Below are 12,884 nucleotides of genomic sequence, written 5' to 3'. Positions count from 1 at the left end.
TTATCCCCCATAGAATGGTACCAGGCTAGGGTCGGACCAATGGCTGGCCGCCTAGAGGTAGAGCCAATCCAGTCCACTAGACGACCAAGTGGGAGGGGCAGACAGTGGACAGACAGTGTGAGAGACAGTAGTGTGTCGATGACAGTGAAAGAGAAAGGAAGGACTGTCAAGAGTAGAACGGTGACCTGAGGGCCCAGGCGGTTAGTTGCCGATTGAGTACGGTGGAGTAGTCCCGGAACTGCGCACCAACGCAATACAGAATCTTAGGTCAGGAAAACGCTCCAGAAAGACCTGATAAAATTTGCACAGTGAGAAGACCATCAAGGACCTCACTGACCTTGAAGTTTGGGACACAATAGCAATGGGAGAACTGGGGACAGGACCAGAGACTCCAACCCCACAGGTTTCATGCTACCATTATAAGGACTGCTGTAGAAGACAACCAGGAGGGGACCCCCAGCCGCTCCAAGCCACGGGGACCCACCAACCAAAGATAGGTGCAGGGGAAAAAAGCCACCAGGTCACTAAACCAGCACTGGAAATAAGGGGACCTGCAGCTAAGACCACCCAGCCTTGGGTGACCAGTTACCAGCTTACTGTGAGTAAAGGAACCAGTTACAATGCAACCCCTTGTGTGGCCTACATTCTTTCAACACCCGTTTACTTCACCTATCCTCTGGGGCCTAGCCCTGCTTGCGGAGGGATTAACATCTAGGCTGCCACTAATACCAGATCCAGTAGTGGAAACTGTGTAGCGGCGGCTCCATCCACATAGCTGCAAACCGCAAGTGGCGTCATGTGTGAACTTTATTCAACAATCCCCTGTAAATATTCCCCTTTTCACAAAGCACCCAGGGCACATTACCGAGCAATGGCCACCAAAGTGACATTCCCCAGTTATACACTGCCGGGGACCGAGTACCCCATAACCCTGGGTGACACATTGGCACATAGGAAGGGTATTATAAGTGAAGGAGTATATTTGTCTAACATTAGCTTTGAAACTTTCCAATTTGGTTGACAGGATGGTGTGGACCTGGCTCTGTTTTTGGAGTATGGCGGGTTAAGCGGGAGATACATTGTCTCCACAAAACACTATACTGGAAGTATAGGGAAGTACACTTGGGACTACAGAACAGGAGAAGGACTTGGGTATTCTGGTTACAAGTAAGCTGAGCAGGAGAACTCAATTTCAAGCAGCAGCTGCAGAAGCAAATAAGATTTTAGGTTGTATAAAAAGAGAGAATAGTTCTTGGGATCCCTGTACTTCTAAAAAAAACAATTGTATAGCCATAGTGATTACTGACATAGCCTGCTAAATAGATGAAGAAGGTATGAGGATCTAATATTAGTGGAGGTGCAGTAAATATTAGTGGAGGTGCAGTAAGTCTGAATCTGCACGAAACGGACTAACATCGTGTACTAAGAAGTATCTGGAGGCGATCAGAGCAGCAAAGTCTTTGTTCTTTTCCGCTCTGATTTTGTCTGCGGAACATCGCCCGGCCGCCCTGTTTAAGGTGACCCGCACCCTCTTTAACATCAAGAGAGCTGTGGAACCCTTGCAGGGTAGTGACGAGGACTTTAACATCTTTTTCGCAGACAAAGTTGCAAATATTCGGGCGGACCTGGATTCCGATTGGAATACAGTGTTGACTGATAACGTTTCAGTCGAGGTGACTGGGGCACGTCTTGAGCGGGTTATCTGGGATAGGTTTGATCTAGTGTCACCTGATGAAGTGGACAGGGCCATTGAAGCTGTGAGCTCTGCCACATGTTTATTGGATCCGTGCCCCTCCTGGCTGGTTGTGGCCAGTAGGGAGGTAACACGGAGCTGGAGCAGGAAATTGTGAATGCTTCTTTGAAAGAGGAGTCCTTTCCATCTCCTTCCAAGGAGGCAATTGTGCGCCCCTTCCTCAATAGGCTTTCCCTGGATCCAGCTGTTTTAAACAACTACCGCTCGGTCTCCAACCTTCCCTTTGTTGGGAAGGTTGTAGAGAAGGTGGTGACACTCCAACTCCAGTGGTCCTTGTATGAGACTGATTATCTAGGCCCCTTACAGTCTGGTTTCAGGCCCGGCTACTCTACTGAAACTGCACACAGTTGCCCATGCCCTTATTACTTCGAGGATCGATTACTGCAACGCTCTCTACATGGGGCTACCCTTGAAAAGTATTCGGAAACTGCAAGTAGTCCAGAATGCAGCCGCAAGAGCCATCGTGGGACTTCCTAGACGTTCCAACATTTTACCAACACTCCGCGAGCTGCACTGGCTACCGATTAGTTTCCAAGTGCAATTCAAGGTGTTGGTGATTACCTATAAAACCCTACATGCCATAAGACCAGCATACCTCCAAGACCGTCTCTTGCCTCATGTGTCCCAGCAACCAGTCCGGGCCCATAGGGAAGGCCTCCTCTGAGTCCTGTCGATAAGCCACTGTCGACTGGTGACTCCCAGGGTTAGAGCCTTCTCCATAGCTGCCCCAACCCTTTGGAACAATCTCCCCCTAGAGCTCTGTATTGCCCCTACCCTACTGGCATTCTGTAAAGACCTTAAGACTTACCTATGTCGGCAGGCCTGGGAACGTTAGTGTTGACTACAGCTAATAATTTATAAAAATTGGTATAAATAGGGTATGTTTGTTGGGTTTTTAATGTTTTTTAAGGTTAATTGATTTTATATATAATGTTTCTATTTGTTTAAAACTTTGTATTTTGCATTTATATGTTGTGAGCCGCTCTGAGTCTTTGAAGAGGGGCAGCATACAAGTTTGAGAAATAAATAAATAAATAAATTAACCCACATTCATAACAAAAATGTTGATACTTCCAATTAGAACTTTAATATTTAACCTTAAAATAAATGCAGTGTGCTCTCATGCCTTACCTTGCAACAAACAGACCTGGTTTCTTTTCTGTTCCATTCTATCAGAAAGAGAAACTGTCGTTAAAAAAAGCAAAATAACTAAATATAGTAGAGATATTTAGAAGGCAATATATATACTGAAAAGACAAAGAAGAATTAGTAAAATCTACTATAAAATGTAAATGTAAATTATGTGTGTAACCAATAATGCTTTTATTATTGATGATAGTAAACATAGGAGCCCTGGAATCATATTCTAGTTTCTTCTGTACTGGTATATTATCTCATATACAATATAACACACTAAGAATATAGTTTTACAATAATATCCTCCTCAACATTCAAATTGCAACACCAGGAAAATAGATATGTTTACTTTATAAAAATGTATATCAATATACCGCGCTAGTAAAAAACTAAAAAGATTAACTAAAAAGTTATTTTTTGTAATAATTCAGGGAGGAATATTACTATATTTAAGGACTGTATAAGAAGAATACTACCTGTATCCATGTGGAGCCACAGATCATTCCCTACGCGCGTTTCAACGCTGTGCCTTCTTCCAGGGAAGTGGCAAACACTCCACCTCATGATCCTATATAGTACTGTAGACCAATCAGTGCGAACGGTGCAGGGACATCCATGCACCGATTGGCTCATGCAACCGCCGGCAATCCCAACTAGTGAAAGTAATCCCACAAAGCGTAATGAACAGCTGACGTGAGTTCCGGACTCAAACCACCTCCTCCATAGGAGCCCAGCCGTCACGTTAGCCACCCACAGAGACGGGTCATGAGATAATGTAGGGAGACACCATGTATAGACTGTGATTTTTCGTACTTATTATTATCAATTTCCTGTATCTATTCATGTTGCGCCACTTTGTGTTTATTTGCGATTATTTCGTAACAAAATATATAAAAAGGTTTAAATTAATTTTCAATAAATTATATTTTAATATTATTTATGGTCTCCAGTGCACTTTTTCTGTATATAGGTGATAACACCAGGAAAATAAAGTTTGGGAATTATGGAAATCACAGTCTGCGGCCTCGGTAGTACGTTTCTGCCACGCAGGCTGCTTAGAGTAGCACGCGATCTGGCATCTTGTGAAAAATAGCTCCTGGGACATTTGTAGAAATGGCCATACTACCAAATTAATGTAATGAGCTGTTAGTGTACTTGGAGTAAGGTCAGCTGTTGTACGTTATGCCACCCCTTACCATAATCCCATGGCGTTCCCCACATGGTCTGAAGACCAATCTTCGGCTATCATTGCTTCCTTGACAAAAGTGTAACTAATTGCCGACTTTATTCTAGTTTTTCTTAATTGGAATAAAGTCTTCTGTAGTTTTTATGGACGAGTGAATGCTGTAAATTCCATCATCTCTTCTACCCTTCTACATTGAAAATTGATCTTTCTACATATACTTGCTGTGCATGAGGAATAATGTTTTTGGGGTTAGTGCCAGTGTTAACTGTTTGTACTTAAATTAGTAAAGTGCAATTTTCTATAAAGTTTGTGGTCTGAATTATTTAGAAATGTGCTCTGTGAGCTCAGTCAATATAGGGGCTGTTTCAGTCAGGAGTTTACACAGAAAGGATGTTATATCAGAAAGAAGAGAATCCCCTCCAATAGGAGTAACTTTTCTATACACAGTGCAAAAATCAAAAGTATAATTAAATAATAATACATGTACAACATACAGTGGGTGTAATAAAAATGATGTTGTAGCTACTGTGTATGTACATGCCCCATGAATACAGTACCAACATTGCTATTGGCATAAAAGGGAATTTTAAGCATCACAAATAGTTCTGCCCTGGAAAGCCACAACCCTAATGCTCCCAAGCACGGTGGTAACAAACACTCTTGTTCATGATCTCCCCCACTTTAAACTTGAGATATACCCGGAATTCGCCTGGATTGTTTATTGCTACAAAAATCTGTATTAGAAGCATCACGTCTGCCCCCTTTGTAATGTCTGATAAGACCTCTGCTGATGTAGTAGTTTAGGCAGTAAACAATCTAACATATAAAACTGAGTATGAGTGTGTGTGTGTGTGTGTGTGTGTGTGTGTGTGTGTGTGTGTGTGTGTGTGTCCAATAAAGGAATCCACACTGTCGCATTCACAATCACAAAATTTTGCACAGACGCCCGATGTGACTCAGGGAACGTCATAGACTATGTTTTGATGGGAAAATTTAACCCCGTGCTTTACAGTTACTTTCCAAAAAACCTGCTTCCATTAAAGTCAATGGAACTGCGAGCGAAAGGTTATTAATAGGAGTTGTGATTGGTTGCTATAGGAACGAAAGAGATTCATAGTATAACAAGCTTATGTGTGAGGTATTAAGATGTCGGTGGGGAGACGGATAGAGAGAGACAGAAAGAGACAGACAGACATATGCACAGACAGAGTAAGAGGCAGACAGGGAAAGAGACAGAGAGAGAGAGACAGACAGAAAGAGAGAGACAGACAATCAAAGACAGAGACAGAGGCAGACAGACACAAACAGGCACAGAAAGGGAAAGAGACAGACAGAGACAGACAGGGAAAGAGACAGAGATAGACAGTCAATGAGACTGAGATAGACAGATACAGACAGGGAAAGAGACAGAGAAAGAGACAGACAGAAAGACAAAAACAGGGAAAGAGACAGACAGACAAGGAACTAGACAGGGAAAGAGACAGATGGGGAAAGAGACAGACCTGGAACAAGACAGACCTGGAATGAGACAGACCTGGAGCGACACAGACCTGGAACGAGAGAAACGGGGAATGAGACAAATGGGGAAAGAGACAGACGGGGAAAGAGACAGACAGGGAAAGAGACAGACGGGGAAAGAGACAGACGGGGAAAGAGACAGACAGGGAAAGAGAGAAACGGGGAAAGAGACAGACGGGGAAAGAGACAGACGGGGAAACAGACTGACAGACATAGATAGAGAGACAGACACAGAGATAGAGAGAGACAGACAGACACAGAGATAGAGACAGACAGACAGACACAGAGATAGAGAGAGATAGAGACAGACACAGAAATAGAGAGAGACAGAAAGACAGACAGAGATACAGACAGACACAGAGATAGAGAGAGAGACAGACAGACAGAGATAGAGAGAGAGAGAGACAGAAAGACAGACATAGATAGAAAGAGACAGAGAGACTGATACAGAGACGGAGACAGACATAGATAGACACAGACAGACAGAGAGACAGACAGACACACAGACATGGATAGAAGCAGATTCACACATGGATAGAGACAAACACACAAACAGACAGGGAAAGAGACAGACAGAGAGACAGACACACAGAGGCAGACAGAGAAACAGACACACAGATACAGACACACAGATAGGAACACAGAGCCAGACAAGAAGAGACAGACAGACAGGAAGAGACAGACAGACAGATAGAAAGAGACAGACAGACAGAAAGAGACAGACAGAAAGAGACATAGACAGACACAGACAGACAGAGACTGGGAGAGAGACAGAGAGACAGTTACTATCCCGGGCAACGCCCGGGTACTACAACTAGTGAACAGATAAACCAGGGTACTGGGACTACTCGGAGTAGTGCGCATGCCAAGGAACCATCCTATTCACATGCATACTAGAGCTACGGTTTCAGTGGTGGATGGTTTGGCAGCTGTGGTGTGGTGCTGATGCAAGAGTGTCTTAATGCAGTATGTCTAAGTTGCCCTGAATTTCTGTAGCTTCCCTTTGCACAGACTTTGTTGGAGTCTTTGGAGGTGGTGGACTGCTGGGGTGGTAGAGGAAACCCGATGGACCGGTTGTAATGCCTGATAGGAGCCACAGACTCAGACTGGCTGTAAGGGGAATCTAGAGAAAAGCTACTCACAAAGCAGGACCCCAAGAACTCTGCAACCCTTTAACCCCTTTAGAGGGATTTGGAATTACACAAAGCCTCAGAGATCGCTACCTGTGGTAGACTGTAGTCCGTGGTCGTCAGGCAGGGTCAAAATCCAGGAGATGCAAAACAGGAACAGAATCGGCAGGCAAGGGCGTAGTGAGGAGACAAAGCAGGGGTCAAATCTGGAACTGGCAGCAAGGTACAAAAACGACAGGCAGGAGGGTAGTCAAAAAACAAGCAAAGGTCAGCGTACAGGAATCACAATACAAACAGCACATGAACCAGGAGTACAGAACTATCTCTGGCAGTGGTCATGTGACAGGAGGGGGAATAAGAAGGGTGTGGTGTCTTCCCATAGGCTGCAGGTGAATGTTGGCCACTTCAGCCGGGAGACACACGCCACCTACAGTCAGCCAGTAGTACTGCAGGTTCCAGGGAAACCCAGCCTAGTGGTTGAGCGGAGCCTGTGCTCCGCAGAACCTCGGGCACCGACTCCTCTCCCATCACCAGCACTATCCATGGTGGGAACATGGCGTCGTCTGGCAATCGGAGTAGAAGTCGCAGGAGCGGACTCCGGTGGGGACGTGACACCGGTATGGCAGTGCAGCAGCATAGGCTAGCTTCAGGGAAACCGTAATAATCATGGGCTATACTATTTAATTCAGTAGCAAAGGAGAGGGGTATCCAGGCTAGGATCTAGCTATGCACAATCTCAACCAGGTCAGTCATAAAAAAGCAAACATCTGCTACAGGTTCCACACAACTGATTTTCTTATATAGCAATATCCAGGCACTATTTAGTGCTTCACCATTATATTTCATCCTGTTATGAGTTTTGTCATGGACACTCCTCTCAGGGAGATCTTTTACAGTAGACACAAGAGGTCTCTCTTTCCACTGGCCCTGGACAAATTAGGAAACGATGCATCGGAGGCAACAAATACACTGGAACCAGAGTCAGTGTACAAAACTTGTTTGTCTTGCTGACATAGGCGGAGGTTTTAATTGATTAACTAAGAAAGAGGAAATATCACATTATTACCAAAAGAAGACAACACTGCATGTCATGTCACACATGTATACTCATATATACAGCGAGTGAAAGAAGTATTGAACATGTCACCAATTTTCTAAGTAAATATATTTCTAAAGATACTATTGATATAAACTTATCACCAGATAACCACCCACCCAAACCACGCAAGCTAAGAAATCAAACTATAGCTGTCCATAAATTTAGTGATGTGTAATATTGAGAGAAGACACAGGGAAAAGGTATTAGGCCCTGTGTGCACTTACCGTTTTTTCCCGCGGATTTCCTGCGGTTTTGTTGCATGTTTCGCTGCAGAAAATGTTCATAACATCTCTGCAGTGATTCACCAGCAAAACCTATGGGAAAAAAATATGCTGTGCACACTATGCGGAATTTGACAGCTGCATGTTTTGCTGCGGGATTCAGGCAGCAAAAACAATTGCATGTCACTTCTTTTCCGCACGTCGCTGCGGGATTTCACTCCATTGGCTGCAATGTAATCGTGAAATCCCGCAGGGAAGTGATGTAATTACAGGAAGAGGAAGCGGAGCAGAGAGTAAACACACACACATCACACTCACACACAGACATAGAACACACACACATCACTCACACATCACAGACACAGACATAGATTACACACATCACACTCACACACAGACATATAGAATACACATACAAATCAAATGGAAATATAGAAAAAAAAGCACGTGGGCTCCGCCGTATTTTTACCTTCCAGCCGAGGTAAGCACACAGTGGCGGCCCGGTATTCTCAGGCTGGGGAGGACAGGGGGCCAGGGTTAATGTGCCCCCTCCTCCTGCAGCCGAGAATATCAGCCGCAGCTGTCCCTGGACTGTCGCATCCATTATGCGGCAATCCCGGAGTGTGCCCAGCTCTTCCAGATGCCGTGATGCGGTGGCTATCCAGGTAATAACGAGTTAATGGCAGCGCATCTCCGCCATTAACTCAAGGCTTTATCATGGCAGCGTCTATGAGACAGCTGACATGATCAACCCATAAGTAAAGTGAATAAACACACACACACACACACCGAAAAATCCTTTCTTTTAAATAAAACACAAAAAAAGCTCCTGGTTCACCCATTTATTAACACCCCCCCCCCCCCAAAACACAGCTCCGGCGTAATCCACGTCTTGCGCTGCTTGCATCCAGAAGCGAGTGACACAGGCACAGGCTGAATGCAGCCTCGCCACGAGACAGCAGAGGTAACCACAGGGCATTTCCCACGGCCAGTAATGTGAACTCACATTACCGCTCGGGAGAAATGCAGTGTGTGCTCACAGGGACTCTATCTATCCCTCTATCTATTCTTCTATCTAGTCTTCTGTCTATTTATCTATCTGCTATCTATCTCAGAAGGAAATGACTTTTTTTTTTTTCAATGTGCTTTATTGCATTGAATGCATTAAAGCACATGTCGCGGGCGGCGGGGCTCTTCCTCGCGGACGGGCACCTCCCGCTGGATCTTCCACAGTAGCGGTGCGGGTCGTCTGCGGACATCACTTGCAGGCTGGTCCTCCAGGGCGGACGGCCGGAACTCCGCTACCGGTGGTGGGGGTAGCGGGCCTAGTGGCGGGGCAGCAGCAACCGAAGCGGGTAGCGGGGGAGGCAGCAGGGTGAGCGGGCGTAGACCGGGCCCCTCAGCCGCAGCGACCGGTCCCTCGGGGACACAGGGGCGTGGGTCAAATACCCGTTCCTCCAACTCCGTCTCCACCTCGCGTCTTCGCACGGCCGCTGCCACTTCTGCCATGTCGGCCATCCATTCCTCCACAAGGGACTTCACTTGGGCCTGCAGGCGGCTGCACATCCGCGTGGTCCGGACCTCCACCCATGCCGCTGTTCCTGGCGGTGCCGGACGGACGGGACATCATGCGCAGCAGTGTTCCAGGAACCAAATGTTTGCAGAGTCCTGGCGTCCCCGCCTCGGCTACATCAGGCAGACACACACCCGCCCCCCCTTGGTTCTCTTCAACACTTCCGCTTGTTGGGGGCGGGGCTTCGCGTTCGAGCCTTCCCTGCTCGGGGAAGACGCTCGAGCGGGAGATTTTCGCGCTAAAGATGGCGGCGCTTCAAATTTTTCAGCCGGACGCCGCCGGCGGGGACCACAAGGTGCACTTCTACTGGTAAGTAGATCGGTTAAATCCTGTTCATGACGCCAAGTTGTCGCGGGCGGCGGGGCATTGCACTCGCTAACGCTCGGGTTCGGCGCTGCTGCGACTGCTGCTCGGTGGCTCAAGCGGTGGGCCGGATCCGGGGACTCGAGCGGCGCTCTTCGCCCATGAGTGAAAAGGGGGTTGGTTTGTTTTTGGGAATAGTCCGTGACGCCACCCACGGGTTGTGGTGAAGATGGGCACCACCGCTGCTGGTGACGGGGATCCCGGGAGCGATGGTAGGGAGCAGCTGGGATGTTGTTTTCCCCCTCCGTGGGTAGGGGTTGGTGGTCCCGGGGCCCGGTGGTGTGACGGGGAGGCAGGGTAGGTGAAGTGCAGGGTTGCAGGGACAGCGCGGCGCGGTGCCGGATGGCACGGGTGTACTCACTCAGCAAGAGATGCACAAAGTCCTCGGTAAACCAAACGGCTGGATGGACGGGTCCCGCAGCCGGCTGCAGTGTCTCTCCCAGGACAGGTGATGGCGGCTGTCTTTCCCTGCACCTTTGTGTACTGTCTTGACTACGATGGGTCCCCAACGGTAGTCCGCTCCCCGGTGTATGGATGCCGGAGGAGCCCGTTTGCCCGCAGACGCTGGCCCTTGGGTCTCTAGCCTTAGGCGGTAGCTGTATACCCTCACGGTGCGGACGGTTGCCTTATAACGGGTCTTTGGTTGTTAGGAAACCCCTGCGGTTCCTGTCACACTCGGATTTGACTGTTGACGGCGACTCCAAGCCTAGTCGGGGTCCGATGGCCCTGCCTGTGTGTGCTGGCTTCACTTCGCTCCCCGGTCGGTAGCGGCGGGCCACCGCCCGACCCCGGTCCTACGGTTCCGCGTTGATCCACCACTCCTGCCGATGGTCACCACCATCTGCCAACCTTGTTGTCAGTGCCTGGGCCACAAACCCAGACACTCTCCACTTCACTCCTCTCACTTCAACCTCCTGGACTCAACTGCTCCTTTTCCCGCCTCCAGGCCTCTGAACTCCTCGGTGGGTAGGGCCAACCGCTTGGCTCCGCCCCACCTGGTGTGGACATCAGACCCTGGAGGGAGGCAACAAGGGTTTTGTGTTTGGCTAATGTTACTGTCTAGTGGGGGTGGGGGTGTGTGTGTTACCTGTGACGACCTGGCTAGTCCAGGGCGCCACACACACATACCAACCCGCACGCGGCAAAACCGCGGCAATACCGCGAACAATACCGCAGTTAAACCGCGGCAAACCACATACAATTTTCGGGTGCGGTTTGCCGCGGTTTTTTACCGCGGGTGCGGTAATCTTTCAGACCCTGCGGAATTTTCTTAAGAAAATTACGTTTTCCAGTGCGCACAGGGCCTTAAACACAAGCAGAAAGAGAGGTGAAAACAGACATAGAAAGTCATGACACCAGCTGAAATCTACCAGTAATTAGAAAGCAATGCTGCCACTTATTGAAAAATAATATCAGCTGGTTCAACTGTTGGCCTATAAAAAGATGCATCATTACCAAGGTGCCAAACAAGAAACAACTCATGATGGGTAAAACCAGTTATCTTTGCAATCTTATTGTTGCAAAACATACTCATGGCATTGGTTACACAATTTCTAAACTACTGAAGGTTCCAGGGAACACTGTTGGGGGCTATAATTCAAAAGCGGAAAGAACATAATTTCATCATAAACTGTCTACGACAGGCTGCTCCCTGTAAGATTTCAAACAGAGGAGTTAAACAATTATCAGAAGAGTCCAAGAACCACCTGTGGAGACCTACAGAAAGACATTAAATCATCAGGTACAATTGTTTCAAAGAAAACAATAAGTAATCCACCCAACCTTCATGGCCTGTATGCATGCTCACCACGCAAGACTCCATTGTTTAACAAAAAGCATGTTCAAGCACATTTTAAAATTTGCTCCTCAACATTTAGAGAAGCCTTGGAAATACTGGAAGAATATAGTCTCGTCAGATGAGACCAAAATTGAACTCTTTGGATGCCATAATACACACCATGTTTGGAGGCCTTCAACACCATACCAACAGTGAAGTTTGAAGGTGGGACCATCATGGTGGGGGGCTTTTTTCAGAATATGGCACTGGCAAACTTTATGTAATTGAAGGAAGAATAAATGGACAAATATACTGAGGCATTCTTGATAAAAATCTGCTGGCATCTCCGAGAATGATGAACATAAAACGAGGGTGTACATTTCAGCAAGACAATGACCCCATATATATAGCAAAAGGAAGCTCTCGGTTCCACAAAACAATAATAAAGCTGCTAGAATGGCCCAGCCAATCACCTGACCTGAATCCAATAGAAAATTTATGGAAGGAACAAAAGTTCAGAGTTCATAGAAGAGGCCCACATTACTTTCAAAATATAAAGAGTGTTTGTGTGAAAGAATGGCCCAAAATCCCACCTGAATAATTCATGTTACTAGTTTCTCCACTCAGGAAGCGTCTTGAAGCTTCATCACTAAAAAAGGCTTTTGTGCGAAGTATTAATTCAATTTCAGAAAGTGTGTTCAATACATTTTCACTGTCATTTCTCATTATTACATGAAACTTAATTTGTTGGACATTTTTGATTTCTATGCTTGTGTGGATTGAATGGGTTGTTACTGATATCTGGTGAAAAAATTCATGTCACTAGCACCTTTAGAAATATATTTACTTAAAAAATTGGTGATATATTGAATACTTATTTCATCGTGGTGGTAGTGTTACAGTGTGGACAGGTGTGTCTAGTCAATAGATAACTGCCCTACACTTTGTGTATGGTATGGTGACAAGTTCCAACTACATGAATAACATCATTAATCCAGTCATTGTGCGTCTGCAAGAACACAGGCCTCATTTCATCTTCATGGACAACTATGCTCCAGCTCATCGAAGTTACATCATTAGGGAACGGCTACTGGAGATTGGAGTACCTCAAATGGAGTGGCCTGCAC

The 12,884-nt window shown here is 46.6% G+C and overlaps 1 protein-coding gene across 1 annotated transcript in view; it reads right to left on the bottom strand.

Moving 5' to 3' along the window:
- Positions 1-12,884, bottom strand: part of LOC142291494 (uncharacterized) — a 216,824-nt gene that overhangs the window by 130,424 nt on the left and 73,516 nt on the right. The window contains exon 2 of the mRNA XM_075336057.1: positions 2,885-2,922. Within this exon, the coding sequence (XP_075192172.1) occupies positions 2,885-2,921 (37 nt within the window). The 5' untranslated portion in view covers position 2,922. The remainder of the gene's footprint in view (positions 1-2,884; positions 2,923-12,884) is intronic.

This window comes from Anomaloglossus baeobatrachus, chromosome 2, assembly GCF_048569485.1.
Source record: "Anomaloglossus baeobatrachus isolate aAnoBae1 chromosome 2, aAnoBae1.hap1, whole genome shotgun sequence".
Classification (NCBI taxonomy): Eukaryota; Metazoa; Chordata; class Amphibia; order Anura; family Aromobatidae; genus Anomaloglossus; species Anomaloglossus baeobatrachus.
Note: the sequence above shows the minus strand (reverse complement) of the source record. Positions and strands in the feature narration are given on the sequence as shown.